Source organism: Cephus cinctus, unplaced genomic scaffold (genome assembly GCF_000341935.2).
Source record: "Cephus cinctus unplaced genomic scaffold, Ccin1 Ccin1_scaffold0086, whole genome shotgun sequence".
NCBI classification, from domain to species: domain Eukaryota; kingdom Metazoa; phylum Arthropoda; class Insecta; order Hymenoptera; family Cephidae; genus Cephus; species Cephus cinctus.
The window spans coordinates 17,554-40,999 of NW_014332825.1; the positions used below are offsets into that span (position 1 = coordinate 17,554).

Here is a 23,446-nt window from a genome sequence, read left to right on the forward strand (position 1 = left end):
GCAGACGATACCTCAATAGAAGGTTTCTCACCTAGTTTGAACAAATCTACGAACCGTATCACCATTGCAATCGATCACACACAATCCAATTTAAGCAAAAGAAATAATAGCACACTTGTGTTACACGCTTTGCGAGCTACTAACGAAAATCATGCTTATACATGTTTTACGAAAGCAGACGATACATTGTAGCAAAAAAATCTCGAAGCAGTAGATCAAAATTAATGCTCAATGTACAATCACGAGTTTGCACTTATACATACTTATATTTTTAAATAATATTATTTATAAATTAAATATACACTTATTTAATATATGTAATATTTAATGCTGCGTATAATATAATATAATAATGCCATTTAATCCCTTGTGGGGTACAGCACGGACTCCCGCTCCGTTTACAATATCACTTAAAACTACTGTACAAAAGTTACACTATTTACTAATTGCCTTATACTACATAATCTATTTACATCCTCGCTCTTTCATACACCTCTGTCTCGCTCGCCAAAAGAGAAAAAGAAATTCAAAAAGAAAAAACTCTTTTGACTCGGTCTCTCATTCACTCTCACGCTCGCAACACTCTCTCCCTCTCTCACACTACCGACCTCCGACTCCGGCGCTCTTCTCTTAAAACCCCGCCTAATTCTCCTTCCCTATCTCTCCCCTTTCTTTCCTTATCCTTTCTAATTCCAGTAGCCATCTTTCCCCCTGTCCTGACTCCCCCAACACTTCCTCTCTCATTTCTTGCCATCCTCTGTCTCTCCCCAAACCTGAGCATGCCTCCCATACATGTTCCCACGTCTCTTCTCCATACCCACACATTCTACACCTCTTTTTTTCTTCCTTCTCCCAGTACATTCCTCCACTCATCTCATCCCCTAACCTAAACCTCGCTACTCTGCTCCACCTCTCCTCCTTCCAACCCCTCTTTAGTATAAATTAGCGAAATTATTTCTTGGTGTTAGCGAAAATTTACCGTTAAGGCCTTCTGCCTCAACGGAAATATCTCCGATTTTGAGAGTCCCGATGTGAATGTCTTTCCGTATCGGGCTAGCAAAAAGGACGATAGTGCTGGGCTTTGCGATTTAGTGATATTTCGATCAATTTTCTTGCCGTTCCCTTCGGAACAAGGTCAATTAATAGCCACGATTAGTATTCCGAAATAAAGTAATAGTACCTCAAAGCGTTAAAACTGGCAACTATAGGATGCTTTTAGTTATAATAATTATATTGTATGCTCTCGCTATTTATGTGATTTCTTGGTGTTATCTATGCTGTATTTTGTATTTGTCGCGTGCTTTGCTGTTACTTCTCGAATCTCCGGGTGCCGCGATTGACTCTTTCCTATTCGCATAAAACTCTGTTAAAAATCTAGCGAATTGTAGTCGCGCTTTCGCCGGAACCTTTGTTCGTGATTTTTATTTATTCGTGTGTCCTTTGGCGTTCGTGATCCGTCCTATTTATTTCGCGCCGTTTGTGAAAATATCAGAACCATCTGTTTAGTCTCTAAAAAGTATTCTAAAGTCGAATTGCTAGGGACGGCCCTGTGCCACGAGCGCGTCACGAGCCTCCCCGCTCCCCGCAAACTCCCCGAGCTCGCCGCTCTCGCGTGCGCCGTCTACCGCGCGATACCCGCCGTGCTACTGTAAGCGAAACGCCGTAGATCGCTGTACGCCTTCGAATACCTTATTCTATCTGATTTCGAAGACTATGGTCTAATATTATATGTCCGATTGATGTTCGTGGATTCGTTCCGCATTGTTAGCGTCTTTTGCGTATATCTTTCCGCGTTAGTTTAAGTCCATTCTTTATTGTAATCTTTCCGCATTTAAGTAAATTCTTTAGAGCGTATTATTTAGTTTGACACACCTTGTACCTTTACAATCCGTATACTGTGCGTTTTTTGAATTATACAGAATCACCTTTGCGACGTTCAATCGATATAATTAGTAGACTTTCTTGCTTATGTTTCTCCGATTGATACTCATTCTATTGCTTGCTTATCTATGCTTACGTTTTTCTTTTCGCATGTATATTATAGATGATAATGCCATTTAATCCCTTGCGGGGTACAACACGGACTCCCGCTCCGTTTACAATATCACTTACAACTACTGTACAAAAGTTACTCTATTTTCTAATTGCCCTATACTACATAATCTATTTACATCCTCGCTCTTTCATACACCTCTGCCTCGCTCGCCAAAAGAGAAGAAGAAATTCAAAAAGAAAAAACTCTTTTGTCTCAGTCTCTCATTCACTCTCACGCTCGCAACACTCTCTCCCTCTCTCACACTACCGACCTCCGAGTCCGGCGCTCTTTACTTAAACCCCGCCTAATTCTCCTTCCCTATATCTCCCCTTTCTTTCCTTATCCTTTCTAATTCCAATAGCCATCTTTCCCCCTGTCCTGTCTCCCCCAACACTTCCTCTCTCATTTCTTGCCATCCTCTGTCTATCCCCAAACCTGAGCATGCCTCCCATATATGTTCCCACGTCTCTTCTCCATACCCACACATTCTACACCTCTTTTTTTCCTCCTGCTCCCAGTACATTCCTCCACTCATCTCATCTCCTAACCTAAACCTCGATACTTTGCTCCACCTCTCCTCCTTCCAACCCCTCTTTAGATACCCCGGTACCCCCTTCCCCTTGACGAATTTATACTCCTTGTTCCACTTTGAATCTACTATCCTATCCCATCTCTCCTCCCTCTGTTTCCTTCTTTCTATGTTTATTATCTCCTCTCCTCTCATGTTTCCTGACTCCCACATCTCTTCAACCTTCTCTACCTTCCAGCCTCTACTTTCGTAAAACTCTCTTATCTCCCCTTCCCATCACGCTCCCCCTTTTCCATCTCTCACCCTCTTCTTCATTTCCAGTCTACATCTTCTCGCTAGCTCCCCTCCATCTTCCTTCCTCTATACTCTTTTCATACCCCCAAGCCCTCATTCCCGCCCTTGCTTCCATCTCCTCCCTTCCTACCTCCTCCCTTACCATATACCCTGGCACTCTTCTTGTTACCCCTAGTACCCATCTTAAGTACCTCTCCTGCAGCCTTTCTACCCTCTCTCTTTTCCTCCACCCCCAGATTTCTACCCCATAACTTACAACCGACCAAACCAATTTGTCAAAAAGCCATACCCTTCTTCCCCAGTCATCTCCGAACTTCCTTTTCCCAATTGCCCATACCTGTCCTAACACTTTCGCTCCCTTGTTAACTCTCTCTCTTACATGTTCCTCCTGATCTCCATTCGTCTTAAGTACATACCCCAGATACGTATACTTTTTAACCTCTTCCACTTCCTCTCCCATCCATCTCCAGCTCACCTTTTTAAACCTCCCACCTCCTTTCCTACATCTCATCACCTTTGTTTTCCTTATGTTTACCTCTAACCCTTTCCCTTCCACATATCTCTCCAGCGTCCTCATCATGCCTCTCATCTCATCTTCCTCTCTCGCCATTAACACCACATCGTCCGCATACGCTAGTGAGAACAATTTCTTCCCCCCTCCCAGCTCTACTCCCTCCCATCTGCCCTTCTCCAGTTCGTCGTCTAGGTTCGCCAGGAAAAGAACAAACAGGAGGGGGCTGAGCGGGCATCCCTGCCTTCCCCCTTCTCTGTCCAGAACTTCTCTCCTACCTCCCTACCTACTCTGACTCTGTTACGTGTTTCCTCCATCACTACCTCGCATCTTCTCACTAGCCCTTCCCTTACCCCTCTTTCCCTCATACTCTCCAACAATTTCCCCCTGTCTACCGAGTCAAAAGCCGCCCTGAAGTCTACAAAAAGCAACATTAGCTTTCCTTTCTTTTTCCCTACCTCTCGGCTAATCAGGTAATTTAGCACATAGATGTTGTCCACAGTCCCCATTCCTTTCCTAAAACCTGCTTGACTCAGTGGCAGCAACCTTTTTCTTTCCACCTTCCTCTTCAGTCTCCTTTCAAGCACCCCTACGTATACTTTGTACGCCGTCTGCGTCAGTGTGACCCCCCTATACTCCTCCACCTTTTTTCCCTCCCCCTTCTTCACTATAGGAACTACTACGCCTTCCTTCCACCCTTCCGGCCACCCCTCTCCTCTCCACACTCTTCTACACATCTCCCATAATGCCCTCTCCATATTCTCTCCTCCGTACTTCCACACTTCATTTGGAATTTTATCCTCCCCCACCGCCTTCCTGTCCTTCAGTCCCTGCACCACCTCCCTTACTTCCTGCAGTGTGACGTCTTCTTCATCTTCAATCATCTCTCTTTCTAATACCTCCCCTCCCCTCACTCTCTCCTCCGACCCTCCCAGCACACCTCTGAAATATCTATCCCATTCATTCATCGTGATGTTCTCATTCACGCCCTTCCTTCTTTTTTCTTCCCTTATTTACTGCCTTCCATACCTGCCCCTTGGTCCTTATTGCCTTTATCTCCTCTTCCCACTTCTCCCTTTCCGCCTTCCTCTCGTCCTCACACAGCTTCTTGTACCTCCTTTTTTCCTCTCTGTACCCTACTTCATCCCCCTTCCCTTTCTTGAACTCCACCAGTTTCTCTTTTAAAGTCTCCTTTCCTTCCCTACACTGCTCGTCCCACCATCCACTCCTCCCTCCTTTCTTCTTCAGCTTCTCGGTCTCATTTAGCCCCTCTACAATTTTCTTTCTCAAACTCTCCCACCCTTCCTCCACGCTCCGCTCACCCCACTCCCACATCCCTACCTTTTCCTGAAACAGCTCTTTCCCTCTTTCTGTCCAGATGCCTCTGCCTATTCCCTCCCCTTTGTTCTGCCCCTTATGGCGCCTCTTCGCTCCTTCTCCCCGTACCCAAACCACCACAGCCGATGATCAGAGTCACCCCTTCCCTTCCACTTCCATCCTCAGTACCCTATTTCTCACCATTTCACTCATCACTATGTAGTCTATCACCGAACAACCTCTTTCTCTATCCTATTTCATTTATTAAATTACACAATTTTTTCCCTTCCTTATTAATACATCTGTCCTTCGACACCCTTTCTGCCACTGGGCCTTCCCCACTCCTATCTAACACCATACCTCCTTCCCCTCCCGTTCTAGCATTGAAATCCCCCCGTATAATCACTCTACACTCATCCCCTCTTTTTTCCTCCTTCCTTGTCCTGTCCCCCTACTCTTTTTATCTTCTTTCTACCTCCTACTACTCCTATTATCTCTTAGATCCTGTCTACCGCCTTTATGTGTTCTTCCCCTTCTGCCGTTTTCACTTCTTTTATCACAATGTTATTCTTTCTTATTTCCCGTTCTCTCCTATCCAATCTAACCTCTAGATCTCTCATCCTTTTTTCCTCTATTCCTTTCCTTCTTCCCCCTGTCTCTGCCCACTCTTCTCCATTTCCCCCATTTCTCTCCCTTTCCTCCTTTTCCAGCCTGTCCTTTTCCAGTCCCTCCACTTTCCTCTCTAGCTCTTGTATCCTTTGCCTCATCTCGACTCTCTCTTCTTCCCATCGTTTCCTCATCTCCTCTCTCTCCTTCCTCCCTTCTCTCGCTAGCTCATCTACCCTCTCCCTTATTCTTTCACACTTCGATCTCATTATATCTTCCATCCTCCTCATCATATCCTCCATTCCTTTCATTCCTGTCTCATTTCCACTTTCCTACTCCTCTTGAAAACTTCGTCTGCCTGTTTGCCCGTCTCTTCCCCTCACACCGTTTGCCTTTTGTACACTGTCACTAAACACACCTTCTCACAGCGTCACCGGAAACGGAAGTCCACTTATTTAATATAAAAATATGTAATCATATCTTCATATCAAAATATATGTATACATAATAGGTGCAAACCTGTGTGGCGTAGCACGAAAATTAAACGAAAAAAATCTCCAAACATGGAATATTGCGATTACTAGATCATATTTTGTGAAAATATATTTTTATAACAAGATAATATATATGATAACAGTAAAAATATACTCATTTAAAATTTTTAAAGATAGTTGCGCTTTTTTCCGATCAGGAGGCGCCACTATTCTATGCGATTCGCATTACACTTGATAGATGGCGCTACGTTAAAAATCTAAGTCACTAGCAGCCAACTTCAGTTCGGAGTCGTATACTGCAGTTTACCTCTACCCCCTCCAAGGGAGTTGCAAGACCTGTACGTACGACCGTGGTTAGGACTTCACATTGCGTAGATGTCTGACAGTTGAGCCATGCAAGCTGTAAAGGCTATTTTATGTGCGATTTCATAGAATATATAATGTTCAATCAGTTGTAGAGATTTGATAGAATATAATGGGTACAAATGCGCCCTTTGTAGCAAGTGGATTTAAAGAAGACTGCATTAAGTTGATCCAGCGGTTTGAGCAGTTTGACAATGTTCGATTTCAGGATTTTTCACAAATTTGGAAAGAAATGCAATTTTCATTAATATTTACGTATGTAGATTTTATGACCATTTAAATTATTTCAAAATAGTTGTTTCATTTTTTTTTCCAGATGTCGACCTTCTTCGACGGAACTTGCAGAATTCTGTGAAGAAGCAATGCATATAGCGAAACTTTTTCTTCTACCACCATATAAATTTAAGGAACGCGTAGCTGGATTATACTTGGTGTATGCTTTATATTATAAAATCCCAATAGACAATGTGAAAGTTCGTGTTAAGCAAGAAGATTGGATACATATTGTGGAATTTCAATCTATCATCGAGGAGGCTGAACATCAAGATGCTAACTTTATATTATCGAAATTAATAATTGAAAATGCCTTCGTACACTGTGTATTTGACCATGAGGTCCTGAGTTTTCTTTTATTCAATTATGTTACTGTTGTTACATTATTGGTTTACACTGTATAATCCATATTTACAATTTATTACAGTATGGCCTGGAAAAATATCTCAGAACAAAAAAACTTAAAAAAGTAAAACGTTATTCAGTTTTACCAATGGTCGAAGACTTGCTAGAATCAGGCTGTCTGTTAACAAATGTAAGCAATTTTAGTAAACTGTACCATGAAAAAAAGTGTGGCATATCAAAAAGCAAGAAACCTGAGCGTGGATTGGAACTATATGATATAGATTATGTTCATACATTATTTAAAGAAATTCATGAACTTACTGATCATACAGAAAATAGTTCCATGGAATCTAGTAATTTACTTGATGAGGATATAGGGGATGAAGATTCGAAAGAAGAGACTTCCAAATTGTTTTCCATGCAAGTTTATAATTAATTTACTATAAATTTAATTCCGCTTGGAAATAAGTAAATATAAGGTATACCAATTTTACTTTTTAGGAGATGTGGACTAAATAAAGTCAGACCAAAAGTTGGTCATGGTTTTGATACAGATACTTCAGATGATGATGACTCTTTAACACTTAGTCCATTGGAAGATTATGATTCTAACTTATCAGAAGACTTGAAACGCACCTACTATTTATCAGATTAGCATTTAAATTAGATAGAATAAATGATTTTTACTGACATTTTTTTCTGTATATGCTTTATTACAGGGTGTAAAACATACGAAAAGAACGCTTTAAGTACAAGACATAGAACTTTAGAAATTTTAGGAATGAACAGAAGCAGTGAATGTCTCTATTTTCGCCACAAATAATAGAATATTTAAAGTACGTTGCAAAGTTGATACGTAATGAATTCAAATGAATATATAAATTAGGAAGAAAAAATTAGTCCCTATTTGATCACTTCTCGCTCTCAGCGTTTAGGAATATTGTACCATTGGTTACTAATGGCTAACACATTTTAATACACCTTTAGTTGATTATTGTCATCGAAGCCTGCACTATGCCCAGCATTTCGAACGATGAAACTGGTGCCGTCGTAATGCATACGTCTTTCGCCACGACGAACGAAAAGGTGCGAGGTCTGGCCTAAGGAGGCGGTACAGTGGAGGAAAGGTGTTGTCAAAGAAGCCGTTCCGTTACTTGGAGATGTTCTGAGTTGATATTTATTACTATTTCGAGCGATCCTATTTTAAAAATATTGTATTCAAAAAGTAGAATAAATTTGGTAAATGGCGAACATACCTAACGAGACCATCCGGAGTTTGAGAAACGCGAACATTATTAATAATCCAATTTTCAACGCCTTCATCAGTTAACCAGTACTGAGCAGCACCTAACGCTGTGGCTGCTTCCTGAAAGCAAGCTGGACCGTGTCGAGAATCAGAGAAAAATACGCTCAGCGAAAAGTCCTGAAGACAATAATTTCATGGTATATACAAAAAGATAAAAACTGAATTAATTAAATCGTGATGAAATTACTTGACTCATGTCAGAAAACATATCTGTCGTTGTTCTCGTTCCAGCAGCATCCACAAGATAAACCAGAGCACATTGCTCTGAAGTGAAACTAACTCCTTTATACCACATTTTTGCATACCTACTAAGAATATGAAATATAATCATACATTTCTTGTGCATTAAAGTCAACGAACTTATTATTTCCGTGAACATCATGGGCAAGTATTTCGACCCTGGAACCATATTGATATATTCTTCCATTGGGATGAAGTAATGCTGCAGCAGCCCCAGATCCACTCAGTGATAGAACAATATTATTCTAAAGCAAAGGTAAGCGTTTTAATACAGAATTTTTACGGGCTGTCAAAGGACATCTTTCAGTACCTTGAAATTGATTACACGAACAGCTCTATCTATAGTCATATCCACACGTATTCTGTTGTGAAGCCGCAATGATATCGTGCCGTGAGGAGTAGCAACAGCACCGCCAACACCAGCATCTGTATCGTGTTCTCTCCAGTTCTCCGTATAGACACAAGACTCTTCACCAGTGTAATAAGATGTAGCGCTGTGTTTAGGATTTCTGGGTTGACGCCAAATACTACCAGTAGTTGTAGAAAAACCTGTGCCGGATATGGCACTCCATTGTTCAGAAGGTGGAGTTTCAAAAAATTTGGAATATTCGTTGTACCGCTATGATTGAATATTTGATAAAACGTCCTGTCATTAATACTAGGCCAATTAAATGCAATGCGATATTACTTCGAGAAGATGTGTGCAGTGTTTAACCATTTTTGTATGTATATCCTAGTGTTCTTTTTTTAATTTCATATCTTGAATAAAAACTTTATATCATATTAATACTAAAGCACTAAGTTACTGCAGTTATATCGCCCTTATCTAATCTAGCTAACGGCGTTGCATCATCATTATTTGACAAATAAAATTTATTCTGATAGCCGACTTATTTTTCTCCCAATACTATTTTTAAACGATTTGTTTAGCGTATCTCAAATATTCAAGTTACAGAAAGAATATATATTTTTTTTAAACTATATAACTCATTACATTTCTTTAGTCGCTATTTATTAGATTGTTAAGTTAGAATTCCAAGATTTTTTACAGTGGCAGTTATTGATGTACTCATAATGAAATGGAAGTATACAAATGTCTCACTTGAAAATTACTCTCGTCATTCTGATTAGCATGATAACTGTGGGCCGTATAAAGAGATCTGGGTCGCATAGGAGTAGCACTAGTATTCTCCCTTAGCATTAAAGGTGCAGAACTTTGTGTTTGTATGGAATGACTTTCAGACTGTCCAGAGGCTCTTGACATGTCCTTAGGGAACTCCGTTGAAAAAGTAGCCATATTTTTTACCTGAAGAGTAATGGCAGCTCTCAGAACAGTATCAAATTTCTTTTACCAATATATAATGTTCTACCTTGGACTTCGTAATAGAACCCGTTTTAGACTTTTTCTGGCGAACTTTGCAACTCCTTGAGATGGCCGTTTGACTTCCTTCACTTAAACAATCCACGGTTGAATGATTTTTCTTCTCAATTTCATGGACACTATGAAATTGAAATAATTAGCTTTCACCAGCGCCCTACCATAAGCTTAATGCACGTGATCCTGTGAGATTAGAAAGGTAAGTCTACTATTGTCCCAAAGATAGTACAAAGTGAAAAGTTTTGATTTCGTCAATGAAATGATGAAAAGCATCAAGAAATATAGGACTGTTGTTAAATTGGTTGCTTAGTACTGTCATTTTTGTTTTGCGTCGATATTCTTCTGTCGTGTTCGAACATTTGCCATAGATTTTCTTCTGTCTGACATATACAGCCAATCACGAAAGTTTTCATACACCTTTAAAATCGGTATGTCGTTTAAGGTAATCAATCATTATAATCATAATAGTAATAGCGATTGGTAGGTTAATCAATTAGTTAACAGAATTTCAATATTTCAAGTTAAAAAATAAATTAGTGAAAATATAACAAAAATTTTGACCCATAAAGTATGAAAATTTATCGTACGGAAATAAAAATATCGAACTTCAAAATTGCTTATATTACGTACATACAGTATACCTATTTATAAGTCTGTCCATAAGTTCAATGTGTTTTTGGACAGTTCGCAAATAATGCAAACCTTAACAAATTGTACATGATTATGCATAGGTACATTTTTATTACAAAGCATACATGTGTATAGTTTTGTACTGAAATATATTTTATTTTTCTACCATACCTTAACAATCTGATTAAAATCAATATAATTGGAACATCCCAAATGGGTTCACGAGCGACATTGATGAAGCATAACGTTACAGCGGGCCGAACGTTAGGCAAACATGCTTTTAAAAAATGTAATACAAATACAAAATGAATAAAACTTTTCATTTTTTTTTAAACATTCTTTGTATACATACAACGAGAAACAAACGTTTCAATAGAAATATAAAATCTCTCGGTGGACCATATAATTTAATGTGGCGGGCCGCGTGTTGGCCAGGGCTGTCTTATGTTAAACAATAATTTTTTAATTGAAATTAATGGGAATCTCATTTATTCTCAGTAGTTAATATCTAAAAGATTTGATAAGAAATTATTGATGCACAAATCTGATTCCTTCCGACTAGCTATTTTCAAATGGTTTTAATGGTCAATATAATTTATAAGTTCTGGTATAAGCCATTAAGAACATCGTAAAATATCTTCAGGATCGATAAGATGTCCTATAAAAATTATATAAGTTTATTTTCATATATTTTTAGATTCTATTTACACAATAAATAAAATATAATGTAAAATATATAAATATTTTAATATTATATATATATTAAGGTATAACTATCAATTATATAAATATATTATATTATAAATATATCGAATATATAAATATCTGCAATATATAAATAAATAAATTTATAATGTTCTGAATATAAATGAGGATATATTCCGTAACAGAATCAAGACATAAGTTATCCAATTTCAGCCAAATGCATCGTCTGATTCTAGCTGTTAACAAAATTAGTCGATGTTATTAGGCTGAATTTAATAACCGGATCATGTTTCAATTATGGAACATAAATTAGAATCAGCATGTAGTATAACACTTTAACCAGATAGTGGAACTCAGTGGCGCCTCATAGGTAAAATTAGTGGGGGTCTGCTCCAGAAAATGTTTAGCCTTTGTTATAAAAATGTGTAAAAGGAAACAAACATATGTAAAAAGAAAATTTATTCAGAAACTTGATAAAATCCTAACAAGTATAAAGAAAGAATTAAAGAAAAAAGGACTGATTATATTAAATTTTATCGATAGTATTAAATGGAAATGAGGGGTGCTGCAATTCCACAGTGCCTATACGCAAGCTGCGACTGGTCAGGCTAATCTGATAGAGGATAGCGCGCACAATACATACGGAGACAACTCCCAGATGTGGAGTCTAGAAAATCTCACTCTGTATACTTACTGTCCTCTAAATCAACTTAGAGTTTGTACGTGATACATTCTTCATATGCAACTCGACATGTGAAAGAAATACTTTTCTAGGGCAGATATAAACCTCCTGTAAAAATTCTATGAGACGTCTAAATATGTGCAGTGTGTTTTCCCTAGGATGTCCGGAGGATCATGAATATGCGGACATTTGGAATTTCTCAGGATATCCAGAGGAAGACTCCAGACGTTATCAGGATGTTCAAAGGACTTCCGGAATACCCATTTAAGATATCCATGGGATTTCTTCAGGACGTCCTTGTGCTGTCTGGGTTATGTCTAATTACATTATGCATAGAAAAAATATATACTCTCTATTACCCTGGACGAAATTTCGTACGAACTACTAAACCAATTTGTGTAAAACTTACACCAAATAACAAGTTCTGGATATAAACAGAACAGCAATATTTACAGATGTCCGGAAGTTCTAATTTTAAAACTATGCACGCCTAAGTAACCGAAAACTGAGTGTCGTATGCATCAACATATCCGGGGCAACCGCTTAATCAATTGGATTGAAAATAGGAAAAACCATAACCGCGTAGACGAAACAATAATGTTTGCAAATTTCATGTACTTTCAGTAGTAAAGTTCCGTATGCGCAAAATTCTTTTTTTTTGCAAAAGTGAATGTAGGAAATGTAATTGCATGATTCAAGTGGTCGTGCCTCAAGGAAAACCTGTTTGCGTCGATAATTTATTATTCATAGAGTCATATAAAATTAATTGTTTATTCTGAAGATAACACAAGTCTTGTACAAGTAAAGGAAGATATCAGGACAAACAGGTTTGCCTTTAGTGCACGACCGCCTGAATGATGAGATCCCATCTTATATCTTTGCTGTTGTAAAAATAATATTAATTTCACGGCTTGAGACCTTTCAAACTGGAAATGTTCGATATTTGTAAATTTTAGTTTCATCTAGTTGTTGATAATTTTTCCTAGCAATTTTTGTTATTTAGATTAGTTAAACGGAGAAGCCAGATATTGGATACACACATATGATACTAAGTTTTTGGATTTTAGCACGTATATCGTTTCGAAACTGCAAATGCATCTGCAAATGTATCGTGCATAAAAAATGGTTTGCGTTCAAAATATTAAAAGTAGGGAACACTTAAAATAACTCATGACAATTTATTTAAAAGAGCCTAGCTTTATATGCATTTAACAGAGTCTACGTTAAGTATATATGCGTACTGTACTAATATTTAGAGTCACTATTTCAATTTCGAAACCTCATAAGAAAACATTTTGTTCCATAATTTCGGTTTAGTTTTTCATAAAAAATTAGCCCCTTCCCGGGTGTATCCTAAATTTAGGATGACCCCGCGTATTACAGTCATATTAGTTATTTCTATAGTTTGATGTAAATTGCATTATAGATTCTATAGAAAGATTAATTTTTTTGTATAACAAGAAACAATTACCGCCTTAAACGTCAATTGAAATGAAAATAGACGCAGCTCGATACGTATCTAATAGTGCAAGAATTTATGTATTATTTATTCATTCTTATTTTTTATTCCCATCCGTCTTTATCAGCGAACAGATTAGATTCTTTTTTCAAAGTCATGTCATCAACTTCTGATTAGCTCCAGAATTTATTCACATTATTGAGTTAGATAATTATTATTGTGTGGGAAAATGGAAGAAACTAACATGATAACTGCAAAATGATCAAATATTTCGTATTTGCATACAACAAAGTGAGTTATTGATATATTGGGTTGTAGCAGAATTAACATTGGTTATAAGTACATTAGCGTTCTACTTAAAACCGAAATTATTTATGTTACAACCCAATAGAATGTGTGACTCTTGTATAACAGGAATTTATGATGATGTAACATATCTTAGAAAATCGTCAAATCGTCACTCATCGGTGTATCCGTCAATCAAACTTTATAGCTTATATTCAACATTTATTTCTTATCTCTTGGAACATGGCATCAATTATGTAATCGTCTGGAATTATATCTTGCGGTAATTAATATTTATATCAAGAACACGTGGAGTTCTTGAATTTATGGTGGGGACGACTAGTTTATCTTGCTGAATTTACTTCTTAGCTTCAGTGCGCTGTCGTATCTTGGTCTGGTTACGCGCACCACAAATTTTCCAGAACAAGTCTTTCGATTTTATTGCGTTATTTGATTTTTTATTTCACAAATATGGGAAGTTTCAAATTAATTAAACTGATATTTCTACTAGCTATTCTACGAACAAATTTAGGTATTCTAAAAACTTTTTAATTTGTTGTCCATATAACTCGTACATAATTATTTACAAGTGCTAAACTATTATATATTATGCGTTATGAATATGGGTCTTATTAGGTGGAAAGACTTTCTTTGAGATGTTGCAAAAAGCTACCAAGCATTCGGGTTTTTTACGTGAATATGAATCAGATATCGAATGTATTAAGGATACTCTTCGTTTAGTTACTGTGGTAAGTTTATTATGCACTCATGATGTGTGCTGTCAGTTTTTCTCTTAATAGACTTCAGAGTAAATCTAAAGAACTATCTGAAAATGTTTGTCTTTGTAAAATATACTTGTTTGACGATATGCCTTATCGTTGGTTTAACGTTTGCTATACATTACTCTACGCAATGGCTGCAGTATGGCGGAGAATTTGCACACTATGAAATTGATGCTTAAACCTTCTGAGATTGAATACATTTTGGAAGTTTTATCGATTTGGTATGGCTCTTATAAGTTTTACTTTATTTTGAAGCAGCGACTATTGTGGGAGAAGCTCCTCAGGCACCACAAATTATGAAGATATTATGCTTTTTGATGTTTCATTGACGCCTCATGTCTAAGCGACGTCTTTTTCACATGAAAAGTCTGTAAGACATTAAAAAACAGAGACATAAGACCTTCTAAAAACGTCTTGTCAACATATTCATAATTTGTGATTTCAAGGTGCAATCAATGCAAAAAAGCAACAATGTTATGGAATAGTGAATTGTGTAATTTTCTATTATCTCCTACACCTTTATCTTGACCTTACTCGAACTATCATAATATTCTCACGTTGTTTTAAAATTCTTCTTTACCCTTTTATTTTTATTTTGAACTACTCTTCAGCAACAGTAGTCATTATAAAATTAATACAAATTCACAGTGTAATTACCAAAATATTTTTAGGTTTTTAGACATGGTCAAAGAACTCCAGCAGACACTTATCCAACAGATCCTCATATAAATGATTCCATGGTTCCATACGGTTGGGGACAGCTAACCAACGTAAGTTTTGTCCAATTCTTTTATTGCAATCTTAAGAGAATCATGTGAAATCAATTTTGCGAAGAATTTTTTGAAATTTTAACTGCACATTATGAAGGCTACCTAAATATCTTTGCAATTCAAGAAAAATGTCACGTTTCAAAACAAAGATAATTGCTATCAGAGTTAGCACTTTCTATACGTATCACCCATATCAAACAAATGCAAATATCATGTTCTTAGCTGTGTCACCGAATAGGCGTAGTGAACTCTCAATATAGTTGCGCACTCGGAACTAAAATGGGGCTCTCGTGAGAGTGAGAAAGAGAGAGAGAGAGAGCGAGAGTCATTGATTGATTGATTGATTGATTGATTACTTTTTGTTTATGCCATAGCTAGATTTTTTGGCAAAGTGGATTGTCAATACAAACATATTCTTCGAATAGAACATATGTATGTGTGCTTACATAGGCGCGATATTCAATCATAAGTACGATTAAAAACATTGAGTGAGATAGTATGTGTACGTGATAGCTTATACAGGGTGTTCGTTATGAAACGCACTGTAGTAACACCGTTGCATTCCTTGTCAAATTCTAAAGAATACGTGTATTTTCATTTTTTATTTCATATATCAAAATTTCGAGATAATCAAGGTTGAAGTTGCAGTAACGCGACCAATCAGAACGCGTTTAAACGGAGCGTAAATGACGTCGCGAGTCAGCCCACGAGGCCTGCTTACACGAGGCCAATAACACTAAGAGTATCGTCTCTTGTATCTTACTCAATTGCATGCAGATAAACAGGGACACTACGATGATACTCTTAGTGTTATTGGCCTAGTGTAAGCAGGCCTTGCGGGCTTGCTCGCGACATCATTTACGCTCCGTTTAAACGCGTTCTGATTGGTCGCGTTACTGCAACTTCAACCTTGATTATCTCGAAATTTTGATATATGAAATAAAAAATGAAAATACACGTATTCTTTAGAATTTGACAAGGAATGCAACGGTGTTACTACAGTGCGTTTCATAACGAACACCCTGTATAAGCTATCACGTACACATACTATCTCACTCAATGTTTTTAATCGTACTTATGATTGAATATCGCGCCTATGTAAGCACGACGTACTCTTTAGAATTTGACAAGGAATGCAACGGTGTTACTACAGTGTGTTTCATAACGAACACCCTGTATACGCAAGAGTTTTCAATTATGGTGTTTAATGCTAGAGTAGGAACTACCCAGCAAACACTGAATATAGTAGTTACATTACCTGGGTGTAACAAGTAATATAACAATTTGTACATTACAAGAACATAACTGCTCAATGATATTTTCGCAAAGGTGGTACATAACAATGGGTATAACTATTATATAACATTTTGGTTATAACAACCATAATAACCCAGCAAACACTGCAACATAATATAAATGTAACAGTAGCATAATGCAATGTAACAAGTAATATAGCATGCTTATTACAAGTGACTCGCAGGTAAGTTAAAATGAGACACTCAAACGAATATCACGTTTTTATCAATGTTACAGAATATTGGTATATGAATGTTATCAAACTTACAAGCGATTGTTATATTACATGTTGATATCATTTATATAACCCGTGTATCATGTAGAGCCCCACACAGCACAGAAATATTTTATCAATATTGCCAAAAGTTTCCCTTGAAATAATGCAATATTACGGAAATATATTAAAAATTGTTTAAATATTTCTGGAATGTTGCAGGAATCTTGCAATGTCCGCTCAGCACGTTGCAATCACAATATTGTTATAATATTGCCGGTCAATATTTCGGAAATATTAATATTATAATATTAATAAAATATAACTCAGATAGCATCTGCGTATTGCTAAAATGTATTACAATATTATTGCAATATTTCTTGAATATTGCTGTAATCTTACACCATTCTCTCTGCTGTAAAATATTTCAGTATAAATGTCGTATTAATGATACGACATGTAAATGATAACAATGATGCATTAAGCGGCTTAATTATTTACCCGGTTCTACGTTTTTTCATGCGAGTTGCCTTGACCACCTAGTGGCGCGGCAGCGAACTAGTGTTCGCTCGGATACTCCGTGTCTGGTTAGGGACTCTTGTCACAGAGTATACCGAAATTTCTAGTCGGTTATGAATTTATCGATACCATGTAGATGAACTATTTCTATTCAAGTATTGTAATTTTCAGTCCTGAATGTATGATTGCATTACGGTTGATTGACAATTCTTCAACCTCTTATTAATAATCAGAGTCGAATATATTATATTCGCTAAACGCATATAAAGTTAATGCTTGATTACAATTTTACAAAACAATGTACATCAATACTCATTTGGTTACTCTTCCCAGCAAACACTGAATATAGTAGTTACATTACCTGGGTGTAACAAGTAATATAACAGTTTTTACATTACAAGAACATAACTGCTCAATGATATTTTCGCAAAGGTGGTACATAACAATAGGTATAACTATTATATAACATTTTGGTTATAACAACCATAATAAGAGTAACCAAATGAGTATTGATGTACATTGTTTTGTAAAATTGTAATCAAGCATTAACTTTATATGCGTTTAGCGAATATAATATATTCGACTCTGATTATTAATAAGAGGTTGAAGAATTGTCAATCAACCGTAATGCAATCATACATTCAGGACTGAAAATTACAATACTTGAATAGAAATAGTTCATCTACATGGTATCGATAAATTCATAACCGACTAGAAATTTCGGTATACTCTGTGACAAGAGTCCCTAACCAGACACGGAGTATCCGAGCGAACACTAGTTCGCTGCCGCGCCACTAGGTGGCCAAGGCAACTCGCATGAAAAAACGTAGGACCGGGTAAATAATTAAGCCGCTTAATGCATCAATGTTATCATTTACATGTCGTATCATTAATACGACATTTATACTGAAACATTTTGCAGCAGAGTGAATGGTGTAAGATTACAGCAATATTTAAGAAATATTTGCAGTAATATTACAATACATTTTAGCAATACGCAGGTGCTATCTGAGTTATATTTTATTAATATTATGCATTGATATTTCCGAAATATCGACCGGCAATATTATAGCAATATTGTGATGGCAACGTGCTGAGCGGTCATTGCAAGGTTCCTGCAACATTCTAGAAATATTTAAACAATTTTCAATATATTTCCGTAATATTGCATTATTTCAAGGGAAACTTTTGGCAATATTGATAAAATATTTCTGTGCTGTGTGGGGCTCTACATGATACACGGGTTATATAAATGATATCAACATGTAATATAACAATCGCATATAAGTTTGATAACATTCATATAACAATATTCTGTAACATTGATAAAAACGTGATATTCGTTTGAGTGTCTCATTTTAACTTACCTGCGAGTCACTTGTAACAAGCATGCTATATTACTTGTTACATTGCGTTATGCTACTGTTACATTTATATTATGTTGCAGTGTTTGCTGGGTAGTTATTAGTAGATTTAGAAGAATTATGATAGATAGTGATTATGATAGTGAAGATAAAATAGATCATAAAGAAGAAAAAGCATTCTGTAGTCTTCTATAGAAGCGTAAGTAGATCAAAGATTGAGTAGAAGCAAATTGGATCAGTAAACACTAATTAATATACAGGGTGTTTCTTAAGCCCTGGACAGGGGAGATACCGTTAGATCCGGCGTGAAAAAATAAAAATATTGGCATGAAAAATATTCAAAATTTTAAATTAGTTTATTAATTATTACGGATTAAAGTAAGCCAATAATAAGCGCGTGAGAACTGGTAACTCCTCCTTAGTCTCCTCCCATTTGGGACAGCCAATCATTTAATTCCCCACAAAAACAGTGATCGGTGGATACGTAAACGAATATAGTAATGTAAATAAACAAAAGAGTAACGGAAATAAACAAGAGAATAATGCAAAATGTTTTTTGTGGGGAAATAAATGATTGGCTGTCCTCAATGGGAGGAGACTGAGGAGGAGTTACCAGTTCTCACGCGCTTTTGATTGGCTTACTTTAATCCGTAATAATTAATAAACTAATTAAAAATTGTTAATATTGTTGACGCCAATATTTTTATTTTTTCACGCCGGATCTAACGATATGTCTCCTGTCCGGGGCTTAAGAAACACCCTGTATATTGTACATGAGAATAAGATATAATAAAAGATATACTTACCCCTACAGCACGAAAGATTGCAGCAATGTTGCAGCAATGTTTTCAGATTACAGGGGCAGTGTAATATTGCAGCAACGTTGCAGCGACATTTCTATGTTGTATGCACGATGGAATGATGCAAATGCGATCGTAAGCATGCACTATTGAATATTTTTGCAGTGCAACGGACATGTCAGATTTTATCGTTCAGGAAATACTTTTATTCTCAATAAACTGATATACAGTCTCGTGCACATGCATCAGCTGTTTCCCGCGCTAGAACATATTGCGACAAGATTCACGGTCGTCGACAAAACTGAACTTTACATAACGGAAATCGGGAGCGTGAGTGGTCTCGGCAAACTCAAAAGGTTGGTTGGGCGCAAGGTACCCTCTAAGGAGCACCACGAGCTCTAGGCTCGTTGTCGACACAAAAGTCCGGGGTAACCAATTGCCACCAGACAAACTAAACCTAAATTTGCCACCAGGCGAACTACACCTAACGGCCACACGACCAACGCAACAGATAGGGTAGCTCCAGAGCTTCTTTTGGCGTCGTGGCAGCAGCAGGATTCCGGCGACATCCAGGTCGGCTGAACCGGCGGGCATCTCTTGGTCGGTGGAAGCGGCGTGCTGATCCCTCCAAGGTTGTCCTTTACGTCAATAATCTCAAAAGTGGCATCAACAGCCAAACGGAATCGCCATAAAATCCTTCAAAATCTTCAAGGTGGCTGTCCTGTCCTCATGCCCTTATGTCGTTGTCGAGATGCTCGAGAGTAGAGATTGCGTATATCGTAACAAAAGCAAATAATAATTAGTCGTAGAAAACGTAATCGGAACTGACATCAAGGACGATAGTAGACGTTCACAAACGGAAAACTTAATAATAATGTTGCATACGGAATTTCGCTAGTGGATTGTCGTGCGGAGCCTAGGTTGAGCGAAAAAGAAATGTTTATTAATTTTTGTGGCGCGATTCGGGAGAATCACGTCACAATATATATGCGTGGGCGCGCGCGCGCAAGCGTACACCAACGCTTTTTGTGGGCCTTCTTTGGACTATACCATCACTCCTGACAACTCTGCCGTTCAACCATTGTACACAATACGTTTGGCGTGTAAAGTGGTTCTAAAAAAATTGAGTAAGCCATATTTTTTAAACGAAATGCCGACGGAGAAGGTATTTGCCATCGTCGAATTCGAGGATGGCTTACAAATTGTTCCGTCACTGTGGCTCGATGAAGATGAGGGACAAAGCTGGTGGCCGGAGTTCCTAACCTCAAAATTGTCAATTGATCGAGCAATCACTCGTCAAATGCCACCCACAAATCAGCTTGATATTTGGACAAAACTGAATGTAAAACGGGTCTTTGGAAAGACAGGTAAGTTTGAAGAAATCTAAATATAATAATAATCTAAACAAAATAAATAAAAAATGAATACACTATGGTATAATAAAAAAAGTTTTCATTAGCCTAAGAAACGTCGTAATGACGTTGATGATTTGATGTGTATTTTCGAAAAATAAATATATATATTTTTAAAAATTAATTACTCTTGTTCCATTCTTTGACATATTATAATTCAAATATTATTATCAATTTCTTGAAAACTTGCTGCAACTTTAGTACAATGTTGCTGGAATATTGCCTTAATGCTGCAAGTAATATTGCTGAAACGGTGTTGCAACGTTGCTGGAATGTTCTAAGGTGTGGACATAGACATATTGCAGCAAGGTTGCGGTGATGTTGCAAGCAACATTACAATCTTGCCTTGCAATATTGCTAACATGTTGCTGCAATCTTTCGTGGTGTAGGGGTAAATATAACTTAAGACTAGTTGACTATAGACAGAAGAAGCAATTTATAACTACAGGAGTAGTCGAACGAATTGTAAAGAATTATTGGAACTACCGCAACAAGCAGAAAGAGGAAATGAGATAGGGAGATCTAGAAGAGAAGAATAGCTTTATAGAGTTGCAGTTCTAGGTAGCTTCGAACTTTTGTTCCTCCAGTGAGAAAAGGTGAGAAAAAAGTAATTTTTTGAATATGTACAGAAAAGGGGCTGTAATGATTTAAGCCGGAAGAGGCTGCCAGAAATTAAGCACTGAAAGATGAAATGAGTTACGGTAAGCCGTAGTACGGTGATGAGGAATGTCAAATTCATGCACAGCTAACGAATGCCTTGTTGGATAGCGATTCGTAGTATTTCCGGCGTGAGAAGAGGTGTTGGAGATAGGAGGGAGAAGCCATGAAGAAAATCTTATAAGTGTGAATGCCATGAAAATAATTCCTCTTGCTTTTCACTGACAGCCATTTAAGGCTTAGGCGATATGGGGGGATGCTGTCGTCAGCTCTTACCAAATGAAAGATGAAGCAAATAGATAGGTTAATGAGTCGCTGAAGACGCAGGTCTAAGGAAGCAGTACAATTGAGAAAGACACAGTAGCAATAACCAAGATGAGGGAAGATAAGAATAGAAACAAGCTTAATTCACAGATCGTGGGACAGGGAATTTTTATGAAACTTTAATCTGTGAAGTGTGAAGTTCACTTTTTGTGAGATAAGGGCGACGTGTTTACTCCACGAAAGGTCACAGCACAGTGTAATATCCAGATTTCGAACTGTGTGCACTATTGGTAGTTGGATATCGTTAATCATCACTGGTAGAATGTTAACTAAATCTAAGGCCCGAATGTGAGGATTGTTGCTCAATATAAGAATTTTGGACTTAGCGAGGTTAAGTTTCAATTTATTATTTGTTGCGTATTGAAAGACACCGAGAGTGTCTTGACTGATCTTATTGAGTCCCTGGCCAAGTTGAGAAGATGGACAAGTGAGGTACATTTGAGTGTCATCGGCAAAGATCTTGTGCTGAGTGTGATGAAAACATGTACTAATGTCGTTTATAAATAAGGCACAACAGGATAGGACCAAGGACAGATCCTTGCGGCATACCAGTGGTTGCGGATAGCTAGTTTGAAGTAATTCGGTTATCATCAATGACAGCTTGAGACCGGCCAGTAAGGTAGGAGAAAAACCAAGCTAGCGTGGAGGAGGAAAACCCATTTCGCATAAGCTTTCCAAGAAAAATGTCATGAGGAACCATGTCAAACGCTTTGTTAAAGTCGAACAAGACTAAGATGGTGATGAGTCCGTTATCAATTCCACGACGTATATCATCACACACTCGTATAAGCGCTGTTTGTGTGCTGTGATTGACTCTGTACCCAGATTGTCTGGGATCAAGAACATTAAGCGTGTCTAAAAACACGGAGAGTTGGTTTAACACTAACCCTTCAAAGATTTTAGAGAGCTCGCATAGATTTGCAATTGACCTGGTATCAGAGGGAGATAATGGAGTAGGGATCTTTGATAACGGTCGAATGAACACTCTCTTCCACATTGAAGGAAAGTGAGAGCTGGCAAACGAGGCATTGAAAATCTTAGAGAGAATGGGTGCCATGGGAGTTAGTGCGCTTCTTATGGACAATAATGAAATATTGTCTGGACCGGATGCATGAGAATTAACAGTGAAAGAGTTGATCATTTCGGAGATCAAATCAGTAGTGGTTGGAGTAAAAGCGAAGGAATGATTGGGTAGGTTATTAAGGGAAGTAGCTCTTAAGAATTTTTCTTGAGAGCAAGTAGGCAGTGTGCACGAAACTGTGGAATAGTGATTATTGAGAGTGTTGTGCTGGGAGTCTCCTGACCCTATTAAGAAACGCCAGGCCAAGTAGTTCACGCGTGTGGCAATGCGCTAAGTCAGAACTAAAGGCGGCCTGGCAACCAATATGTGGAAATCTAAAAATCGCACAATAATCACTTTTCGGAAGTCCAGCTTATGGCTGCATGTCCGAAAACCGACAGTCTACAATTAAAATCCGAACGGATAAGGTGGTCTCGTGGAGTAGACTCGGTACAGGAAATAGGAGGACCGAACGGTGCCTATATTTTCGAAGTCGACGTACGTCGACCTACTGTACAACACTCTTGATCGTTTCAATAAACCTTCTCTGTTTTGTTGTATTCACGCGATTTCCGACTCCTTAACCGGCAACGATCCCAAAAGTTACCTTAGCCCTAACCTCTCGAACGAACTCCTTCGTCACCGAGACGTTACGGCACAACAAATTTGGTGACAACGGTGGGATTCTGCCAAAGTGAATTAGCTAAACGGAAGTGTCTGACGTGATCAAGCAGCCCGGACGGGAATTAACCGGAAACGGTAAACGAAACCCAGAGCTGAACCCGACACACACTCG

At 37.7% G+C, this 23,446-nt stretch overlaps 3 protein-coding genes across 14 annotated transcripts in view; 2 read left to right on the forward strand and 1 right to left on the reverse strand.

Moving 5' to 3' along the window:
* The first annotated feature begins 6,102 nt into the window (after positions 1–6,102).
* LOC107271864 (snRNA-activating protein complex subunit 1) lies at positions 6,103–8,423 on the forward strand. Of its 9 annotated transcripts, none has more exons than XM_025089286.1 (7): positions 6,131–6,404; positions 6,445–6,763; positions 6,850–7,187; positions 7,269–7,603; positions 7,755–8,006; positions 8,094–8,210; positions 8,305–8,423. In XM_025089286.1, the coding sequence occupies exons 1-4, from the start codon at positions 6,262–6,264 to the stop codon at positions 7,420–7,422; spliced, it is 954 nt and encodes a 317-aa protein (XP_024945054.1). In that variant the 5' UTR covers positions 6,131–6,261; the 3' UTR covers positions 7,423–7,603; positions 7,755–8,006; positions 8,094–8,210; positions 8,305–8,423. The 9 variants fall into 9 exon arrangements, with proteins under 9 accessions (XP_015603916.1, XP_024945054.1, XP_015603880.1 ...); XM_015748394.2 differs by having other exon boundaries at positions 8,308–8,423; XM_015748419.2 differs by having other exon boundaries at positions 7,755–7,894; positions 7,994–8,210.
* Positions 7,610–10,116, reverse strand: LOC107271848. The gene is made up of 7 exons (XM_025089314.1): positions 9,684–10,116; positions 9,416–9,619; positions 8,624–8,932; positions 8,434–8,558; positions 8,261–8,378; positions 8,024–8,190; positions 7,610–7,965 (listed from the first exon to the last, which is right to left on the reverse strand). Exons 2-7 carry the CDS (start codon positions 9,608–9,610, stop codon positions 7,740–7,742), a joined length of 1,140 nt encoding a protein of 379 aa, XP_024945082.1. The 5' UTR covers positions 9,611–9,619; positions 9,684–10,116; the 3' UTR covers positions 7,610–7,739.
* Positions 10,117–13,838: 3,722 nt separating this feature from the next.
* The window catches only part of LOC107271895 (prostatic acid phosphatase), a 15,178-nt gene continuing 5,570 nt past the window's right edge, over positions 13,839–23,446 (forward strand). The window contains exons 1-4 of one of the 4 annotated variants that reach the window (XM_025089327.1): positions 13,839–13,984; positions 14,089–14,201; positions 14,906–15,004; positions 21,239–21,307. In XM_025089327.1, coding sequence (XP_024945095.1) covers positions 13,924–13,984; positions 14,089–14,201; positions 14,906–15,004; positions 21,239–21,292 — 327 coding nt within the window. In that variant the 5' untranslated portion in view covers positions 13,839–13,923 and the 3' untranslated portion in view covers positions 21,293–21,307. Of the gene's footprint in view, positions 13,985–14,088; positions 14,202–14,905; positions 15,005–19,211; positions 19,607–19,670; positions 20,656–21,238; positions 21,308–23,446 lie in introns of those variants that run through there. The other 3 variants (XM_015748466.2, XM_025089321.1, XM_015748457.2) reach the window with 3 other exon arrangements.